At 43.4% G+C, this 22,349-nt stretch overlaps 1 protein-coding gene across 1 annotated transcript in view; it reads right to left on the bottom strand.

Moving 5' to 3' along the window:
* The window catches only part of COLEC12 (collectin subfamily member 12), a 189,351-nt gene that overhangs the window by 31,407 nt on the left and 135,595 nt on the right, over positions 1 to 22,349 (bottom strand). Inside the window, exon 3 of the mRNA XM_047793871.1 lies at positions 7,078 to 7,200. Coding sequence (XP_047649827.1) covers positions 7,078 to 7,200 — 123 coding nt within the window. The remainder of the gene's footprint in view (positions 1 to 7,077; positions 7,201 to 22,349) is intronic.

The raw sequence follows: 22,349 nt of genomic DNA, 5'->3' as shown, positions 1-22,349 counted from the left end.
AACTGTTGGGTGTTATGCTAAGTGAAATAAGTCAAAGACAGAAAGATGAATACTGAATGTTATCACTTACATGTGGGATCTAAAAAATAAAAGAAGTAAATATGCATAACAAAACAGACACAGATTCACAGATACAGAGAACAAACTAGTGGTTACCAGTGGGGAGAGAGAAAGGGGGAGGGAGCAGGACAAGGATAGGGGATTAAGAGATGCAAACTGTATAAAATGAAGAAGAACAAGGATATATTGTACAGCACAGGGAAATAAAGCCATTATTTTGTAAAACTTTAAGTAACTTTAAAAACTTTTAATAACTTAAAATGTAATAACTTTAAATGGAGTATAATCCATAAAAACACTGAATTACTATGTTGTACACATGAAACTAACATAATATTAAAAATCAACTACACTTGAATAAAAAATAAAGATAGAAAAGAAATAAAGTATACAAAGTGAAAAAACAACAAAAAATAAAATGTCTAATAAGGGCATATCTCTCCAGAAGTTTCTCCTGGGAGATCCAACCTCTGGCAGCTTGGGATGAGGTCTGACCACCTCAACAGCTTTTTAAAAACAATGGCTCATTTTCATAAGCGTGAATATGCATTGTACATTACCTGTGAGCCAGTGGGCCCAATCTATTTTATTCACCAAGTGATCCACCCACTCGGGACTGTGTGAGAAGATTCTCCCAGCTCCCACCAGGAAGCAGGAGAACATTCCCATGCATCTATGGGAACTAAAGCAAACCAGCTCCAGGGCTCCTGGCACCTTCCCGGGAAAGGCTCAAGCTCTGGCAGTCTGGCCATAATGAAATCTGCGCCTTGCACCAAATGCTCTTTCTCCCCCCAAGACTTCCCAGGTGTGGTGCTTCCCACCTAGAATGTTCTTCCCTGGCTTCCTCCTCAAGCTAAGGCCCCTTGCTCTTCAAAGCTCAGCTGGTCACATCCTGTGAGAAATCTCTGCATCATGCAGGCACCTCTCTCTTCCTGGTATAGGACTCACATCACTGTGCTGTCATGGCTCCGCTATACTGAGACCCTTAAAGGTAGGAAATTTTGTGTTGGTTTTATCTCCAGCTCTCAGCTTAGCATGTGGCACGTAGTAGGTATTCAGCACATAGTTATTCATTATGCCATTTGTTTAAATTAATGAAAATTTGCCTGCTGGCTGCCGAGGCTTATGGGAAAAAATTGGCTGAGCTAGAGGTTATGCAAACAAACATACAAACCAGCCAACCCAGGACGGCCGCAGCGCTGGCAGTGAGAATGGCATTTAGTTGAATAATTATCGTTTTTTTTAAAAATGACTATAGAGACACAGAGATATAGTTATCATAATCTGCACCTGAGGGTCATCTGAAAGGCATGCATATTCCTAAGTCCCTGGAAACACCAAGGAACAGAATATCTCATCTGCATTTTAACAAAGCTGCACTTAAAAAAATAATATGGGATGTTTACAAGTATAGGTTCAGTTTTTGATCCTCAAATCAAAACACATGCCTCCGTCTGTCCTCAAACCACACACAGGACCTTAAGTCCTGCCCTTTTTCCTGGAAACCAAAGAAACCTCTGAATATGCTGACAGGCAGTCATTTTCTACCCTCTCTAATTTTTCTTCCATTTTACTTTTAAAAACACAGAACTGTCACAGATAGATCATTCAGGTTTGCATAGAGTAAAAGGAATAAATACATTCATTAAAAAAACTGTTGTTTCTCTTTGATGCTAGGAAACTCTTTGCCCCACCCACAAATGGCAGTGAACTGGTAACTTGCACTGGGGTGTGAGTGTCAGTGTATAAAAATAGGATCTGGGTATATTCAGGCTAGCAAAGCTGGCAGCTGGCTACTGTGTAAAAACACCACACCGATGGAGAGCCAGAAGTAACACTTGCTATAATAGCATGTAGCATTTTTGGGTTTTTGTTTTGTTTTGTTTTTCCTCTTAACTCATTAGCACAAATTTTCAGTCAGGAAAATAGTGGCAAAGCCATCTTCTCTGACCCTAGAAACTCCCTGTCTTTGGAGGAGACCTCAGTTTACAGACTTGTTCTCCTATGAGGAAAACAAGCATGTGACACAGAAGGGTCATTAGCAGTCTTTTGTCACAAGCTCCCCATTCTTGTAAAGTGTTCCTTGACAGATTTTTTTCCTTCAAAACATCGATGTTTTAGGTGTTATAGCTGGAGTGTTGCCCCTCACCCCACTTCAAGTACCTGAAGCCCACTTCTCTAGGATAATCTGACAATAATACCTTTTCTATAAAAACACTTTGGTATCATCCCCTGGCCTGGGCCACTAACCTCTTCCTTCTTCTTCTTGATTCCACCCATCCTTTCAAGTCTACTCCAAATCTCACTGGCCCATCATGCCAAGCCTTCTCTCATGAGCTGACTCCACACCAATAGGGCTTTTAATCAGAATGGCAAAAAACAAAAACAACAACAAAAACTTCTATTGATTGAATGCCTACTCTTTGCAAGGTGCAGCACATCCTCACTGCAGTTAATCCTTACCACTTCTATTTTACAGATGAAAAAAAAAAAAACTGAGGCTCAGAGATGTTCAGTAACCTGCCCACAGTCACACAGCTTCTAAGTGACTAAGTGGGATACCAGGTCAGGAGAGAGATCTCACTCTAAAACCTACTTGTTTTATAATTCCACATGGCCTCTCATCAAGTATTTTTTCCTAAATATGGTTTCTTTCAAGAAAAGTCCCTTGGGGGGGAAGGATTATATCTTCTTTATCTTCCCTTTACAGTCACCACCCTCAGATGTTTACCAATTATCTGTCATGTTTGTGGCCCAGGGCTTGACACAAAGGGCACAAGAGACACAGCTCACAGCCCAGGCCCTGGGGACAAGGAACGAGAGCAGAACTCCTGCCTGATGCTCACGAGGGTCTGTACCAGTCTGATTGTGGGAAACAAATCTCCCTCATTGGTATTTGGGACTTCCTGGTAATATCAGTTACGCTCCCTTAGAATGCAATAAAGACATTTCTACCTTGAACACTATTTCAGGTTTCCTTACAAAAATACAGGAAGATGTGGTTATAGGGTGTTATCCTGGATTCTCACAACAGTGACTGTGCTCTGATGCACATCTGAAAGCCTACTTGCCCAGCTGTAACGGCCACTTTGGCAGAGCTAAGCAGCAAGGCCGACACCTATGACTAGGACTGTTGCCTCAGAGGAGGTTCCGAATGAGAAAGAGTCAGATGTCTGTCTTTTTTTTTTTTTTTTGCTATTTCTTTGGGCCGCTTCTGCGGCATATGGAGGTTCCCAGGCTAGGGGTCAAATCGGAGCTGTAGCTGCCGGCCTACGCCAGAGCCACAGCAACGAGGGATCCGAACCGCGTCTGCAACCTACACCACAGCTCACTGCAATGCCGGATCGTTAACCCACTGAGCAAGGGCAGGGACCGAACCCGCAACCTCATGGTTCCTAGTCGGATTCGTTAACCACTGCGCCACGACGGGAACTCCCCTGTCTTTCTTCTTTATCCTAATTACCTTAAGGTGGATGCCTGCTGGGCAGGACCACAGAGTAGGATTTTCCTGTTCAGGGAATGTTCTGGGGGAAAAATGACCCACTGAATTCAGGAGGTGGCTTCTACCATGGAAGCTCCATTGCCTTCTAATGAAAAGCACAGTGCAGAGGGTACACCAAGCTGTAACTGTCCAAGAATGTGCTTTCTGTCAAGGGGCTGGCATGCCTCATGGTCACAGCCAGTGTCCTGACTGGTTTGGGTGACTCAGCAATCCTCTGACTTGTTCAGCAAATTCTCTGCAAGGAACTTAAGTTATATACTAACTTGTAGTTGCATAAGTGACATGAAAGGAGAAGTAAAGGACAGTTTTGAGGAAAATGCCACGGAGTTTAACTTTGATGAATAAAGGAGTTTCTATTTTATTTCCTTCCAACTTCTCCTTCAGAGAAACCTCTTCTTCCACTGAATATTTTCCTTCCTTCCTGTCTTTCTCTCTTGCTTTCTTTCCCTCCCTCCCTTCCTTCCTTTCTTTTTTAAAGTGGAGAGAGTTTCTCCAGACTTCAAAAGGAGATGTGTGAAGGGAGAACTTATCTTTCTACCTCTTACCATGCTGGGTCACCAGAATCTTATCAGAAAGAAAGAGGAATCATCATTCAAGTAAAGAGAAAACACATCTGGAAAATGTCAACATTTTAGTTCATTAAGGCTGCGTTTGAAGACCAAAATTGCATGTTGTATTATCTTATTTTTGTCAGTAGAGGCCTGAGGAATGGGAGTCTTGAAGGAGAGAAAAAGGGGCAAGAATATCATCTTGTCTCCAACTTGATTCACTCTCTCAATCTCTTCCTCCCTCAACCTCCTCCCCCTTCATCCTAGTGAGATGAAGAGGAAGCCAAGTGATCTTCAGAATTTTAGCTCCTAGGCAGTGTTCTGAGTTGCAGCAATTGGCTTAGAGGTCCTTGGGCTTCAGTTTATTGCTTTTACAGAAGTCAGCCGTAATCTACAATTCACCATCCATCCATCCATCCATCCATCCATCCATCTTCTCATTAATTCATTCAGTAAACTTTATTGGGTACCTATTAAGGACCATCAGGCAGGGTGCTAGTGGGAGATACAAATAACAAAAGATAGTCTCTGGTCTTTGTGGAGCTTTGGGTTTGGGTTGTGAAAGAGACCCACTGGCCATAATGATACAGTGTGATAGGGGCTAAGAGCAAAAAAGGATGCCACAGGGACCAGCAGAAGGGCACCTAACTCAGCTTTCAGAGGCTTCTTGCAGGAGCTATGTCTAAGCAAGACAGAAAGGGAGAAAAAGTCACAAAGAGAAAGGTGGAGAGCAGGGAGAAGGTGTTCCAGGAGAATGAACCAGCCTGTGCAAACATGCCAATGCTGAGAAGGGCTTTCTGATGTCATAAAAATGGAGTTCTCATTGTGGCTCAGTGGTAATGAGCCCAACAAGTATCCATGAGGATATCTGGCCTCGCTCAGTGGGTTAAGGATCAGCGTTACCATGAGCTGTGATGTAGGCCACAGATGTGGCTTGGATCCCGTGTTGCTGTGGCTGTGGTGTAGGCTGGCAGCTGCAGCTCCAATTCGACCTCTAGCCTGGGAACTTCCATATGCCATGGGTGCAGTCCTAAAAAAGAGATTAAAAAAAAAAGGAGGAAATATTTCTACTTTAAAAACAAACAAACAAGAAAGCCCCCTCTTTTGGATCTTTTTATATAATTCTGAAGGCATAAAGATCCTAGATCTTATTTCTTCTCAAAATACCACACAGAGGCATTTATTCAAACATTTCTCATCTCTGTTTACTTTCATAATTTCACACAGTGCTGAGCCCTAAAGACACCTATTCAATGGCCGTTGATTTCCAAAGTCTCCTTTATCTGAGTTCACCAGGAAAAGTCATGGAGATGTGAATAATAATCTCAAGAACCCAGCAGAGGAAGACAGCCAGGCTGAATTACCTGGGACATAAAATACCCAGCTTTCCCTAAGTTCTCACCCCTCCTCCCCTCTGTCCAGCCCTTGCCATGATTTAATACCCTTTCTTAACACTTGCTCTGTTAATCCTAGGTGAGATTAACTCATCACAACTGGATAAAATGACTTGTTAATTTTCCAAATTTCCACTGCTCAAGTTTATCAGTCAACACACTACAAAATGCACACAATTTTCCACAGTCATAGAAGTAGACTTAATAAGCCTTGACTATCCTGAGTATTTTTAACATGGTTGTGCCATTCTCATGGCAAGAGTATACAAATGCAGTTATGAAGAAGCAAGGAACAGAGGGACCAACCTTAGGACAGGTGGCTCAGTTACATCATTTTTGCTCATCCCAGTCACCTTGAAGAGTGGCATTATTATTGTCATTTTACAGATAAGAAATCAGAAACTCTAAAAGGTCATGATTCACACCCACAGCCGTGCAGAGAACTTAGCATGATGCCTGGCATGCCAGTGAGCACTTAATAAACACAGTTTTGCTACAAATGGTGGACTCCAGAACTGGATAAGGACCATCCGGATCCAAAGCCCGTTTTCATTTTAGTGCATTGTTTTCTCAGGAAACCACTGATCACTGGGAGAGCAGTGGGAGGAGTTACATGTTAGAGGGAATTCACTTTGAGTCCTTCTGTCGCCAGGTCCAATCTATGGGGCAACAAAAAGAGAAGGGAACGTATGGGAATTCTCCACTGTTAATCTGTCATTTGTGAGGGAAGGCAGCTGAGATGGCTGCTAAGTGAAGGTTTTGAAGATCAGCAGACCCCATGTCTGCCTCATGCTGAAACCAGACAGCATGTCTATCTCATATGTCTTCATGGAGCTTCCACTGCTGTTTGCTATAAAAGGGTTTACAGAGTTCATGATTCTGAATCAGGACACCTTCTACGTGTGGTGTCCAGATCAGGGACGGGGGTGGGAGGGGACCAGCCTACTCTGACTGCAATTCTGGAGGATTCAGGCAAAAATCCTCCCCTGACCTTAAATCAGACACGTTGAAAGAACACCAACATCCCATCAAGTATCGCTGAAGTGGCAATGCTGCCTCTGTGCTTAATTTCTCCAGGGCAATGTGTTTATGGAGCTATATAAACAACGGTAACCACAGTAAATGTGCTGAAAAGAAAAAAGGGAATGAGTTGACCAGTCTCTGGGTGAAGTTAACTGTTTCCCTGGAAATCTCATCCTCTGTCAATACAGTTTTCCTGTGAGTTGACTCCAGGGTTTTCATAGAGTGTCTGAGAGATAAGAAAAGATGGAGGAAGAGGGATTATCTGGAAATAAGTAGGAAAAAGCAACCAAGAGGAAGAAATTTGACAACTCATAGAGGACCATGATTATGGTGGCAATGACTCCGAAGGAATTGCTACTTTCCGTCCCTCCTTTCAGATCCTGCAACTACAAGAAGCTCGAGACACAAAGATGGAGTTTAAGATTTTCTAAGGTTTGCCTCTGAGTTGTATTAGCGAAATATCTCATACTTGCAAATGTGCTTGTGTTTTCAGGCTTAAATTAGTCAAGGGAAGGTTGCTATTTGGAAGTAAAAAGCAAAGACTACTTACCTTTATATCCCAAAATGGCTACTGTGATTGTTAGCAAGGCACACAAAATGTATAATAATATGATAGAAAACTTCAGTGCCCAGTTATTTTTACATTTGGTACATTGTGTTCCTTCCTGAATACCTGTAAGAAAAGTCAAACTTTAATAATATTAACCAAAACCACCACTTCGAAATCTTTTTGCATTTTGGCTCAAATACTATAATGGAGAATAATTTTTACCTATGCCTTACTACAGGATGACTGGTATTTTAAAATTAAACATATTCACAACCTGAGGGAGTTCCCATCGTGGCTCAGTGGTTAACGAATCTGACTAGGAACCATGAGGTTGTGGGTTCGATCCCTGGCCTTACTCAGTGGGTTGGGGATCTGGCGTTGCCATGAGCTATGGTGTAGGTCACAGAGAAGCCTCAGACCCTGCGTTGCTGTGGCTGTGCCGCAGGCTGGCAGCTGTAGCTCCGATTCAACCCCTACCCTGGGGACCTCCACATGCTGTGGGTGTGGCCCTAAAAAGACAAAAAGACAAACAAGCAGAAAAAATTCACAACTTGAGCAACACAAGCTTTAAATGTCACTATTATTTTGTTATAAATGTATTGAATGACATGAAAATAGCACAGAACTTTGTCTTACAGAATAGTTACAGATCACATTCCATTATAATTATAATTTCAATAAAAATCTCTACATTATAAAAGACTTAAAACACCCAGATCTATTTGTTTCAGACATTATGGACCTACAGTAATTCCAACTCAGCCAACCAAAACTTAAAAAAAATTTGTGACTTGTCCCTTGACTGTTTTTCAGTGGTGTGCTCAGGCTAGTTCCTACTGGCTTGCAAGTGTCAACTGTCAAATTTGTAGGAATTTGGGGAGCTGGTTATTAAACCATTGGTAGCTTGAAATCAACCCTGGAGGGAGTATTTACACCATGGAAATTGGCAAACACTACAAATGATGGCCTCCCACATCCCAAATTGGTTTACCAGCATGCCACCTGCTGTAATGTACTATAACCCATAGCAGAAAATCTACATAATTTGATGATTGAAATGCTCAATATCTAGCCATTTTTGTACATTACATGTACACAGACACTGACCCTTATCAAAGTTATCACAGTGATTTGAATAACACCTAAGGAACAACCAGAAAAACCAGACATTTTTGATGAGAAGAGGTAAACTTTTATTGCTCACAATTGAACTTTTTGAAAAACATTCTAGTCTAAGTGGTAAACCACCATTACTTCTGCAAATGACTCCAGAAACTTAACCCATAAAAAGGGAACTTTCCACTGAATTGATTAGAAACACAGAAAACAAAGACTGTACATTTTAATGTGAAAATCACATTGTAAGGAGCATCAAGAGGGTCCTTCTTTTCCTCTGCGTGTCTCACTAATAGCGTCCCCCAGGAGCAACTGCATGTAAAAGACTGATCTCCTATAGTTGTGCTCAATAACTTTTGATGGGTAAATCATGAAGATTAAGCATGGCCAAAGTTTCTCTCATTTGGTTTATAATTTTACGCATTCTGCCCTTCTTCGGTGAAAAGAGTTCTTCAGCTGTGTTTAATGCAAAATGATGAGAGAAACAGCATAGAACAATGAATCATATTTAACTTTCAGGGTTTAACCCACCCCTCCGGAGTTCTCGGCTATACACCCAAGGGGAACGGGTTCAATATGTCTGTTCTTAGACTTCGAGCAGTGATTCTCAAACTCTGGGGTACAATGGACTCACTTGAAGCTCTTGTTAAAACACAGCCTTTCAAATTCAGGAAGTCTGATAAGGTGCCTGAGAATGGGGATCTTTTTCTTTCTTCTTTTTTTTCTTTTTTTTGTCTTTTTGTCTTTTTAGGGCTGCACCCATGGCATATGGAGGTTCGTTAATCACTGAGACACTATAGGAACTCTTTTTCTTTCTTTCTTTTTTTTTTTTTTTTAAGGCCACACCTGTAGCATATGGAAGTTCCCAGGCTAGGGGTTGAATCAGAGCTGCAGCTGCCAGCCTATGCCACAGCCACAGCAACGCAGGGTCTGAGGCTTCTCTGTGACCTACACCATAGCTCATGGCAACGCCAGATCCTTAACCCACTGAGTGGGGCTAAGGATCAAACCTGCATCCTCATGGATACTAGTTGGGTTCATTACCACTGAGCCACAATGGGAACTCCGAAAATGGGGATTTCTAACAAGTTTCCAGGGGGTGCGGCCGCTGCTGGTCTGGCTGCCATGCTTTAGAAGGGTGCTTCTCAAAGTGTCAATTGAGTGCTTACAAATCACGTTTTGAAATGTGGGTTCTGAGCCAGTAGGGCGGATGCAGGAGCTACGATTCGATTCTGCATTTCTAACAAGGTCTAGGAGAGGCCTGGTGGGAAGAACCTATTTTGAGGAGTTAAGGTTTGTTTTAGAAAACGGTCACGCTGGCTCAACCTTTGGTTAGCCAACTCCTTGAAGATGAAGCTATAAAATCCGACTCATTGATCAAACGGACCTATGAATCACCTTCCCAGCATCCCAGCTTTTGCATTTCTTTTACTCCTTTTCCATTTCATCTGCCCTTTTCCACTGCCACCTGGATGTTTTCAGTGCCATGTCAAAAGGTCAAAACTGGCCATGGTACTAGCCCTGCCAACGGAGACCTCCAGCTTTCTTATTTCCACCTGATTTAAATACTCCTACCATCCCATCCTCCCAGGTGGTCAAGCTCAGACACTGTGAGGTCTCCTCTTACACTAATTTTCCAACTCAGTCACCAGGTCCTGCTAATCTTCCTGTGGGACATCTTTATCACAGTCTTCTCATCGACAGTTTACTGATGTTCCTACATCGTGCCAGACTGTAAGCTAGGTACTTGATGGCACCTTTAATTCATATAATAACCCTTCAATTGGGCATAGTAGTGAAAGCTGAAATGACATTCCATAGACAACACAGCCAGGATTCAAACCTGGCTCTGTTTGTCTGACTCCAAACGTCATGATCTCTCCCCAACACTGTGGTGCCTCTCTGGCTAGGCTTTCCTGTCCATTTTCACAGCCACCATCCTAGTGTGAGATCTTCTAATCTCAGTGGGAGCCTCCACTCCCAGCCCCACTGGAATCCAGCCTCACCCTCTTCTAAAATACTGCTGATCTCATGACAATGGCAAAAAGAAGAAAACAAAAACAAAAAACCTTCAATGGCTCATCCTTAACTAAAGGATGAACACACATTCATGCACACATGCTCATCTGCTCTTAAGCTCTCTATCACCTGAGAGTTTGAAATAAAACCAACCAGCTACCAACTAACCTTATAGCCAGTTAGAACAAAAATATCTTTGGAATTGGGAGGGGAGGGAAGCCCAGGTAGACCCACAGACATGACACATCTCATGTTTAGAAAACAATGAATGTGCTTTGGTGGTAACTGTAAAACACAGGAGGAGAGACCCAGGGATGCTGTGGAAAGATTGGATGACACTTTTATGGTCTATGGGAGGTTTCATTCCTTCGGGATTTTAAGACCCTGGCGGGGGGGGGGGGGGGTGAACATTTTATGCATCTCCATGGCTATTTCTCACATTCCATTAGAAGAGCCTCGGAAGATGTCATCAGGGGGGAGATGATGGTAGATAAGAGAATCTGGGGCTGGAGGGTTGCTTAGTAGTCATCTGGTCAAGCGTCACTGTGTGACTGGCGGAGAGTGAGGCTGATGAGGTGCCCTAACTCCCAGTGCAGGGGTCCTCCCCACCCCCCACTCCCTGCCATGTGGACTGGCGCTGTGTTTGCCACTGGGCCCCTGGTGCATGGGTCGCCATACTGATCTGCCCCCAGACAGTTGTCGCTGGTCCACATTCTGAAGAGCAGGGTCAATTCCTCGTGACACCCATTTCTTGCTGTTGAGTGTATCAACATTTAATCGATATCAGATGGCCCTGCCGGGTCTTCCGTCACACTTGACACACTTTCTCTGTCTTGTTTTTCCTTCCTCCCAAGACTTATTTTTAATAAGAATTCTTTTTTATCTCGCCCCTCCCCCACCCTCTGCTGGGAGGACATCTGGCCAAACACACGGGTGTGTGCTACAAAGAGGCCCCCTGCTGGCTAACGTAGCTGGAGGACCCCTTCCTCCTTGAACCTAGATGGTCACAAAAAACATTCAAGTGAGATATCCCCCTGTTACCAGCCTTTGTAGTGTTTGTTTTTCTAGCATGACTTTCCCGATACTGGGGGCCTGGTTCTCATTTCGTGGGGTGGGTGGGAAGGGCAGAGAATGGATCTGCGAGCTGTGAATAAGAGCCTCTAGCTCAGGAAGTGAAGCAGTTTGCCCTTCACCACTGGGATCCAGCTCATGGCAAAACCTGGCCCAAATGGCACATCTTCAACTCAGCAGCCACAGACCCAACGCGCCTGCAGGATCCATGCCCTCTCATTGGTTATCCCTCTCCTATGATTCCCACTGAACTTGATTTTTGGCTCATAGTCTCAATGTATTTTCCAGTGTCCAAGTCGTTATTATACAAGAAACATCGGGGAGGCCAAAGGAAGCCAGAATCACTCCGGTTAACTCGAGTATTCCATAGAAGTTCACAATAGGGTGACAATTTGGTCCCTGGTGCCCAAACTCAAAAGTTCTCTATGTTGCCCTGTTTCCAATAACACATGTTTAATGTAAGAAGATGGGAGTCGGTGAGGCCACTGATTGGGAGGGTGGTTAGCTGGTTGGAGAGAATAATTGAAACACTATAGGAATGACAGTGCAGAAGGCCAGAAAAAATCACCAGCAAAGAGAATTCCTTTCTGCTGTGGTTCTCCATAAAGAGCCCTCCCAAGTTATGTGGTTCCGGCCCCAATCCAGTCTGTTTTTCCAATCTTTTTGGAAAACAAAAGGATTTCCTTCACTATCATATTTTTCTAGCATCACCGCAGGCGGGCTCTTAGTTAAAATGGATGTGTGCTTGTCAGTCCTGTCCCTTGTAAGGTGAAGGCTGGCCCTGTGGGCGAGTGTGGGGCACTTCCGGATGGTCTTAATTATCACAAGTGTCTAGAGCTCAGTGATGTTGCCATAAAGATCATATTACCCTAAAGAAGCTTCAAAACGCTGGTAGACTGCAAAATCCAGAAAACCACAGGTTTTGATCTGCGTTTTGCTGTGACCTTTTCATGTGGTTTTTTCATAGTTATTAATCTACTGCCTGGTGGCATATATTCCCATAAGCCCATGAGAATGATTTGGCTCTAACAGTAAAACTGATGATTCAAATAAATTCCTATAATTAAAATGCCCTCAAAGGCAACACAACAGTAAGAGTTAACATCCTAGTTATTTGGATGTTATGCAAGGTCACTAGAACAAAAGTTAAATACAGAAAACACATCATTCCACAAATAATGAGTTTTTCCTGATTATAAAGGCTATTTACTAAATGATGGTATATGGATTTAGTTAGTATTTTTGAAAATTATTAATGAATATTTTTTTCCCCACATACAAATCCCAGCCTGGGATGCCTTATTATGCCAAGTTTCTTAAACAATGTAGAGAATCATGATCACAGAAGCAGGGCAAGAATTAAAAACAAAATCACTTCCTGTGCAAAATAAATGAAGCCTAGAGCATCTCTACAGCCATAAAGATGTACTCATGCCAGAAAAATGATTTAGAAGAGAGTTTTATGAATTTAAAATCTCTAGCATTCACCCTGGATTTAATTATGTTAATATTCTGCATATTTACCAAAGGTATACTTTCTTTCATTAAAAATTGTTCATGTATAGGAGTTCCCGTCATGGCTCGGTGGTTAACGAATCCGACTAGGAACCATGAGGTTGCAGGTTTGATCCTTGGCCCTTGCTCAGTGGGTTAAGGATCCGGCATTGCAGTGAGCTGTGGTGTAGGTTGCAGACGTGGCTTGGATCCCATGTTGCTGTGGCTGTGGTGTAGGCTGGAGGCTACAGCTCCGATTCGACCCCTAGGCTGGGAACTTCCATATGCCACGTGGGAGCGGCCCTAGAAAAGGCAAAAAGACAAAAAATAAAATAAAATAAAAAAATTGTTCATGTATATAAATTTAAAAAGGCAGCCAGTTCTGGTTTTAATGTAAAAAAATATGTATGATTTATTTGAAATGTATAATGTATACCCTGTCTGCTCAAAAAGAATTGTTGGAGGCAAAAGCCAGATAATGATGCCACTCAGCAGATAGAATGTCTGCCAGAACTCGTAGTGTCTCAAGAGAACGCCATTACTTTCTCTTTGTGGTTTTTATAATAAGATACCCTTTCGTATAGGAACTAACTGTACACAAATGCTTTCAATTCTGAAGCGAGGACTCCTCGCTCGGCGGGGAGTTCATCCATCACGTCTCTTACATCTGTCTCTCCTGGCGGCCCCTTCCTCTTGGCTCCCTTCCTGTTCATTTTATCCTATGGGCACAGAGTAAACCATCAACCACCCTAATGATTCACTTCGGCAGCCCTGACTACTTCATTATCGGCACTAGCAAACAATGTCCTTCTGTGATTAGGCACTGAATCTTTTAATTAAAAGGACGCATGAAATTTCGGCTCCAGCCTGGGCCATCAGAGCCTGCTGTCTAATATAGCTGGACACTTAGACTGCTCAGGTATTTGGAGGAAAGCCACTAGATAGTTGTCTAGTGGGCAAGAGTTTGCTCTTGCTGCGAACGCGAAGAGGAATTGGTAAGGACGGTGGCCAGTTCCCAGGACCTGAGCTGTGCCACGTACCTCCACCCAGCCACTTATAATCCCTTTCAGAATCCTGTAATTAGGGATTCTGACCCTAATTTTGTAGCTCTTTAGCAAAGTGTGGGGGGGGGGGGGTCAAAGGAGTTGAGTACCCAAGCCAGTGAGTGGCTGATGAACCCAGATGATCACAGGTTGCTCCCCCAAGCTTGTTGACCTCCAGGGATGGAAAGCAAAGCAAAGCAAGATGAAGGATGCCTAGCATGATAAACTACAGAAGGCGAACAGGTTAGACTTGTGGAGGTGTCCTGTCAAAATACAGGGGTGCAGAAACATCTTTTCAAATGTTGCCAGATAAGCCTTACTCAGAAATGAGCAGGAAAATTTTTAGTCTCCAGGGAGTTAACCATTATAGGCCTGAGGTTTCTACAGGCTGTAATTTCTCTTCCTATTCTGTGGTGACATACTTAGCAGCAAGTTGATTCCCCCCTAAACAAATCCTCATTATCTCTGTGAGAGGTCAGGACTGGCTTAGAGGTTTGGCTGGTAGGTTTCTTAGCCCCTTGGGGGAAATCATCCTCCAGTGGCAGTGAAATTTCTGGAATAGAGTGGCCTGGGACGAGAAGGTAGCTTTATAATTTCAAGGTAAACCACGAGACACAAAAGAGTCTTGAGCTTGAAACTGAAACAAGTTGGTTTTCCCTATTGAGTTTTCTTCTGAAGTTCTAGTTCACTGAACTAGGAGCCTTGAAAGCCAATGGCTCACTCATCCATGGACCCAAATTGCTGCTGGTTCAAGCCTGCAGGAGTTGGGTGAGAGAAGTTAGTGGAAAGGAAGGAGGTGAAAGAAGGATTTATTAGGTGGTAATAAAAAATTAATTTATCTAGATTTTACTCTCCCATTTTAAAAAACCTGCTTGGTGGAGTTCCCGTTGTGGCTCAGTGGTGACGAACCTGACTAGTATCCATGAGGAGGTGGGTTTGATCCCTGGCCTCACTCAGTGGGTTAAAGATCCTGGGTTGACCCAAGCTGTGATGTAGGTCACAAATGCGACTCAGATCCTGCATTGCTGTGGCTGTGGTGCAGGCTGGCAGCTGCAGCTCTGATTTGACCCCTAGCCTGGGAACTTCCATAAGCCTCGGGTGGGGACCTAAAAAGACAAACAAACAAACCTGTCCAGAGTACATTGGAAAAAAACGATTCTTTTTACAAATACCAGCTTGACCCCATGATTCAGAAATTCTCTGTCACAGTAACAGCTCCAGGTGGCTTGAAGTAGAGTCCAAGATGCTCACCACATTGCCTTCTGACCCTGTGGGTTCTCAGAACAGTGCAGCTCAGAGGACATCAGCCGTCATCTCACCAACATTCATCCTACCAGTAAGGAAACCATGGCACAATGACCTTGACTGCCCTCCCAGGCTGGCCTAGGCTTGAGGACTCAGGATTCCACATTCTCCACCTGAGGTCTTTAGACCCCAAAACACTGCCCACCAGACTTCTTCCTTACTACATCCCACTTATTCAAGAAACAAGGATGGTATGTGCCAAGTGCTAAGTATATTGGGGAATAAGACAGACAACAATCTCTGTCCTTATGGAACTTATACGGGGGGGGGGGAATATTTTAATACTTTGGAGGGTGATAAATGCGATGGAGAAAAATAAAGGAATGCACAAAGAGCCTGTGGAATAGGAGGTGAGTGGCAATTTAAGCTGGTGGTTGGAGGAGGCTTCAGGCAATGACATTTGAGCCAAAGCTTGAAGGAGTGCAGGTAGGAGTGTGGCGTCGGGGTTGGCCGGTGGGCCATGGCCTGAGTCTTCCCATTTCTCTCCATGTCTTGAGATTCACCCTCCTTCTCCCTGTAACACTCTACCAAATGACTTCTTTTAAAACCTTCCTCACAAATTTCTCCCTGGATGAATCCTTTCCTAATTAGTCTTGCCCCAAGCCCAGCTGGGCCTGAATTGCTTGGGTACCTGTGACATTCACATTGCATACATCTATTAGACTCATTCATATGTTTTCAAATAATTTAGTTTCTCTTTTCTTTTTTACTTTTTAGGGCCACACCCGTGGCACATGGAAGTTCCCAGGCTAGGGGTCGAATCGAAGCTAGGCTGATGGCCACAGCCACGGCAACATGGGATCCGAGCTGCATCTGTGACCTACACCACAGCTCATAGCAACGCTGGATCCTTATCCACTGAGGGAGGCCAGGGATTGAACCTGCATCCTCATGGATACTAGTCCGGTTCTTAACCCACTAAGCCACAACAGGAACTCCTGTTTTTCAAATAATTTAAAAGCCATTGTCATGGCTTCATCCTCATGGCTACTGCCATGGCATGGGGACTTAATTTGTCTGCAGGACTGCTTTTGCATTTCTTGGAACAAACCAGGCCTCTCTTGTACTTTGTACACTCTGTAGGCTCACAAATACAGGCCAGGGTGGAGATCCTGGCCGTGGAAGATGGGCTCTGTCACTCTAGGGACACTCAATCACACACACTAGCAATAGCGCCAGGTGCAGGGATTTCACAACTTTCTCTCCCACCTCTGTGTCCAGCCTCCTAGGTGACAAGTGACACGCTGATCTCATTGTCCTGCAGGCCAGGGTGTAGACATCCTGGGAGAGGCATTCAGCTCAGGGGCCTGACAGTTAAAACGCAGACACACAGGACATCTTGCAACCAAACAATGAGGAACCCACAGCCTGAAAGGAAGCATATTCTTTTGCCCACAGGAGCAGGGAGTGTGGTGGGATTTACTAACTAAAGGAATGCAAACCATGCCTGTAGGACCTTCCCAGCCACAGGGCTATGTTTGGGGGTCCCTCAGCACTCACAAAATGAAATCTGATGGGGCTGAGGTGAGAAAGTAAACCCACAGCCCAACACTTGCCTTGAGGGTCATTGTTTTAAAAAGTGTCATTTAGAGATGGCTGAACAGAGTGGGCACATCTCACTTAATGACAGTGTATTTGTTGTTTATCGCTGAGGCAGTGTTGGGACATGTGGAAATGAGGCTTTGCGGCAGGTGCTGACAAAAAATAAAAAGACAATACATGATCTCTTACATATCTACCTGAGTTTTTTTTAAACCAACAAAACTAGTGTTTCAATGAAGAAAAAAAACGGGGGTGGGGGTGGGGGCCCTCAGTGTAAGTGAAAATATCAATCAGCCTGACAGACACTCTTCATTCCTGTGTGAATATGTGTTTTTCACTTTCTTCAAATGAAGACTATAGTTGAGGACACTTAAAGGAAAAGTGAGCCAAGACAGAGACAGAGATTTTATTGTTGGCATTTTAAAGTAATTTTCTTTTCTGTAATGAAGGTAGCCTTTGTTCTGAACCTTGATGGGAAGTCAGTTGATTTGAAATAACCCAGATGGCGGGGGATATCTGGTAAAAATAAATAAGGAAAATGGAAAGGATCTATTTTACAGCTCACAGGACCCCTCATAAGGGGAGTGTGGCCCCCAGATTCAGTGAAGAGCACCAACTCACCAGCTGAGTAGTCACACTTGGTATTAAAACTGGACACAGGACAGAAAGAGGAAGAGATCCTTTCATGAAGCAGACAGTTCTGGCTGTAGAGGTCGACAGAATGATACTGGAAAAGTAAAAGTGGAAAACCACTACACCAAAAAGTCAGAAGGCATGCAATCAATTATAATCGAGTGTAAAGTAAGTGGGAAAGTACATGCTTATTAAAATTTCCATGCCCTTATAAAGAGTTCATAAATTACAGCATTAAATTTGGAAAATTGTCTGAAACTGAAATAAGTACATGAAAAAAATATACATTTGCATGTACCCACAACACACACTAACACACACACAGTGACTTCCTTCAGACAGTAACTTTTCAGACAGTAGACATGTTTTTAAAAAAGAATTTCCAAGGCCATATTCATACTCATGCTTTCCCATTGTTTCTCAGGGGTGTGCTGGGGCCAGCTGACACTGACTGGTGACAGCCAACTGTTCACATCTCTTCACACTCCATATTCAGTGACTTTAGTTGGCAGCTTGAAGTTGGTCAGGCTGGGAGTATTTACACCACTGAAATTGGCAGGCACTACAAATCAGGGGTTTGGCTCCTGGAGAACTGGTTGTTACAGTTTGGCAGCATGCCATTCAAGCTTGTTACATTTAAACAAGTCAAACAACTGTTCTGTCCATAGAATCACACCATCAGGCTGTTCCTGGTAGAGTCTGCCCTGTTCCCTCCTTCCCCATACAGGTAAGAGAGAGAGTGTATGTGTTCCTACTAGTGATCTGTGAACACAAGAAATTCTGAATTTAAAGCTTTCATGGACAGTTCATAAATTGTATATTCAGGAGTTCCTGTCATGGTTCAGCAGAAACGAATCTGACTAGTATCCATGAGGATGCAGGTTTGATCCCTGGCTTTGCTCAGTGGGTTAAGGATCCAGCATTGCCATGAGCTGTGGTGTAGGTCACAGATGTGGCTCGGATCTGGCATTGCTGTGGCTGTGGTGTAGACCGACAGCTACAGCTCTAATTCAACCCCTAGCCTGGGAACCCCCATATGCTGTGGGTGTGGCCCTAAAAAGACCAAAAAAAATTGTATATTCATAATCCCTGCAGGAAGAGATAACCTTACTTTCCCAGTGAAACTGACAATGTTTATTTTAGGGTTCAATTCCCACATGTCTGTTAACTTCATACCACCTACACAGGTTTGACTTAACCCTGACCAGCCACCCTGAAAGTCAATATCTTTCTCACGTGGAGGAAGGGCCTTCAAATGACAACCCTGAGTCTGGAAGATATTCCCTTTGGCCTCCTAAAGTCATGCAGGAATTAAGACCCCACCTGCTAGGCAGAAAAAATCCAAGAGTCCAAAGGAGCTCTGTACGTTCACAAATGTCTGCTACAGCAACAAAAGGATCAGAAACAGAAATGGGAAAACATCAGAAATACGCAAGCTGAGCCGCTCATGGTGGAGGCAGGATGCCTGTTGAACCTGACATCCTACAGCAGCAAAGTGCAAAGTTTGGTTCAGGGCCCCATCAGCTCTGGTCCACTATTCAATGGGCATCAGTGGTGGAGAACATATATACACAATTTCAAACAATATGAAATTCTTAGGGGAAAATCACTTAATTGCATTTCATGCTCAAAGAAATGAATTTTATTGCCCAAATGGCCAAACAGTTCCTAATTAGAGTTATCAACTGGTTAAATAGGCTGAAAGAAGGAGCGGCTTTAGACAAGTTCCTCCCAACAATGACCAGGCCACACCTAGTGCAGGGTTTTCTCTACCTCCCCAGTGAATGCGGAAATTGGAATTAGTATCAGGATCACCCACCAGGGTGTCATTCATCTATTTTATTTCTAATATGCATCATTTATTGGTTTACATAAACTCCTAGAAACCTGTATGTAGTTTAGAACATAGTGTGAGTCCATTGCTTATTATTCTTTAAAATCTCTTGTGGTAAAAGAGTAGTTCCTCTTGGTTAAGAAGATGTATTTGGTTAAGAAGGTGCACTACACAATGGGAGGCTTGCCAGAACAAGGACACATACCCCTTCTAGAACAGAGCCTGGGTAGGGCTCTTCTTTCCTGGGCCAGCAAAGCCCCACCCTAATGTTGCAAAAGCCACTTGAAGCTCAGGTCCTATTGATGCTGAGCTGGCAGTGTCATTTCGGGAATGCAAAGAGAGTACTATCTCATTCACTTCACATTACACACAGCCCTGGAGAGGAACTGAACAAGAAGGATTCAGTGATTCACTAAATATCTGTTCCTAACTGAGCTTCTAGATGAAGTCTGGACCTAACAGCTCCAACTACTTTGCAAGGTTCCTTCCGGCTGGAAAGCAGTTGTGTTCTAGCAGCAAAGCTACTAAAGACAGCCAGCCACCTGTAAATACAACTTACTGGTTGCCCTGAAACAATCTGTCCCTTTATACAACACTTGGGGGAAACAACACCTAATAAACAACACCTAGTAAAGCAAAGGAACATATACTAGAGTAAAAGGAAAAATCCCACTTATAACTGTGGTTATGACAGTGCTTATAAAATCAGAAGCACTAATTTATTAGGGTATACAGGGCCCCAGATGACTCTGTGGGGCCCTGTATACCCTAATACATAAATAATATATTTATAATAAGTATTTACAATAAATATTTATAACATATATAAAATGAATAAATAAATATTTACTACATTTTATCTATAGGACTGCTGCACAGGCGTAAATCTTCTTGGCTCAGAGCTGGTTTCCAGCCCTGCTCACTTGCCACTGGGCACAAGTCATTTAAGAGAAATGTTTATCCAAACAGAGCTGGGAAAGTCAGGGGCTCCAGGTGGGCCCTGGGGCTTTCAATCTGTTGTACAGGCCCAGGGTAGGATGGAAAGAATCACAGAGTAGGGGACGGAAACAAGACTTTGGAGGAAAAGCGTGAAGACTTGTGAGTCTCCAGACAGAACCTGAGAAAGGGGAGGGCCGTTGCAATGGGGAAATATAAGCAAACAACGACTGGCTTCCTGGAAGAGACTAAAAGGAAGGTCCCTACCATCGAGTCATTTGTGTCCCAACAAGCTGGTAGACCCTGAAGTGGTGTGTCTGTGCCTCACTCGATGCGACACAGAGATGACATGGATGACTTCTGTGAGTAAGGAAGAGCCACTTCTAGTGAGTGAAGGAGAAACCAACTAGAACATGAAACAAATATCTGCACAACAGTCATATAAATTCTTTGGACAGCTAGGGCAAAACTGAGCCAGTGTTATCAGGGAGGGAAAAGCGTGCCGATCTAACTGTTAATATGTGCTGATTCTTAGTATTTGCCCATAAAAAGAATGAAATAATGCTGTCTGTAGCAATACAGATGGACCCAGACATTATCATACTAAGTAAGTCAGAGAAAGACAAATATCATATGATATCACTTGCATGTGGAATCCAAAAATAAATAAATAAAAGGATACAAATGAACTTACTTGCAGAACAGAAACAGACTCACAGACTTTGAAAACAAACTTACCGTTACCAAAAGGAACAGGTGGCGGGGAGGGATGGACTCGGGGTCTGGGACTGGCATATGTACACTGAGGTATATGGAATGACTGGCCAACGGGGACCTGCTGTATGGCACAAAGAATTGTACCCAATATTTTCATAATCTAAATGGGAAAAGAATCTGAAAAAGAATAGATATCTGTACATGTATAACTGAATCACTTTGCTGTACAGCAGAAATTATCACAACCATCGTGAATCAACTATACTTTAATAAAACTTTAAGAAACAAAAATAAAAACAAATGTGGTGATTCTTAGTTACCAAATGGCCAATCTGCTTCCAATACTAAGGTCTCATACCTGCATACCTGGTGCTCAGAGCAGGGAAGGACTTTGCTTCCCTCTCCTCTGCCCCCTGCCACCGCTCCCACAGGCAGGTGCTCTCTTGTGGCACAAGATTGGGGGCCAAACATTGCGGCTCCCCCCTTGTCAGATGTGCCCCAGTTGGGCACACTATGCCCAGACAATGAAAACACCCCACCTTAAGTACATGCATTCTGGATGACTCCAACCTCAACACCCCTCTGCTCATGAGCTCTACAGAAACACAAGACAAGGAATAAACTAAAGAGACCAAACTGACTGTGCTTATTGGACTGTCTCATTTCTGTTACATTCAAGGGGCACAGTTTTGAGGTCTCTGAGCAGGCTATTCAAACCCTTAAGTTGGTACAGAGGTTGGTGCAACAGTTTCCTACCTACATCCTTTTGTAGGTCATGACAAAAAGTGTTATTTCCTGACACTGTGTAAAACAATTCATGCAAGGTGGAGCAGTACACAGTTCAAGGGAACACCTCTAACGACTTCCTGCCAAGGGGGACACTTCATGCAGTAACACAGGAAGTGTATCAATGCCTCACAAATACGGGATCCAAAATGGATCAGTCTGATCTTCCAGCAGAAAAGGGCTCTGACCTAACAGGTTAAATTTCCTCCCATCTTTAAAGGAAACAGAGAGAACAGCTCTGTAGCAAAAGATAACGAATCCCTCTGAGATACTGATTAGTGATTAATGAAACAAGGAGGCCATCAGACTAAAGGGGCTCTACTCTGGGCAAGGCCTATGGAAACAAACCAAAACCTAAACCTGAAATGCCTCAAGGTTAGGAAATCTAAGCCCAAGGACAACCAACCACAAATAGCCAATTAGGCTTTAAACTAGAGCCAATCAATAGTCTCCTTTCTTTGCTTCTGCACCTTCTCTAAGTCCTGCCCCAGTGCTCTAACCACTTCCGGTTTGGTGCTACATCCAGAGCAGTTTGCTCAAACTCTTAAAATTCCTAACATGCCTCCATTTACTTTTAACAGTCCATTTGAGTTAGAGAGGAGCCCAGCCTGCGCCCCCCTGCCCCTGTGACCAGGACTAAACTGAAATGCTGGCAGAGGTGGTGGACAGGCACACAGACTCAATACGGTGCCAGGGCATTTTTCATAGTTTTCCACTTTTTAGATTCCCACCTTGATGAAAAAAGGTGATGATGAAATTTCCATGCATATTTCTGA

The sequence above is a fragment of the Phacochoerus africanus genome, chromosome 8 (assembly GCF_016906955.1).
Source record: "Phacochoerus africanus isolate WHEZ1 chromosome 8, ROS_Pafr_v1, whole genome shotgun sequence".
In the NCBI taxonomy this organism is placed as follows: Eukaryota; Metazoa; Chordata; class Mammalia; order Artiodactyla; family Suidae; genus Phacochoerus; species Phacochoerus africanus.
The sequence above is the reverse complement of the archived record's forward strand: the minus strand, read 5'-3'. Positions and strand labels throughout refer to the sequence as shown.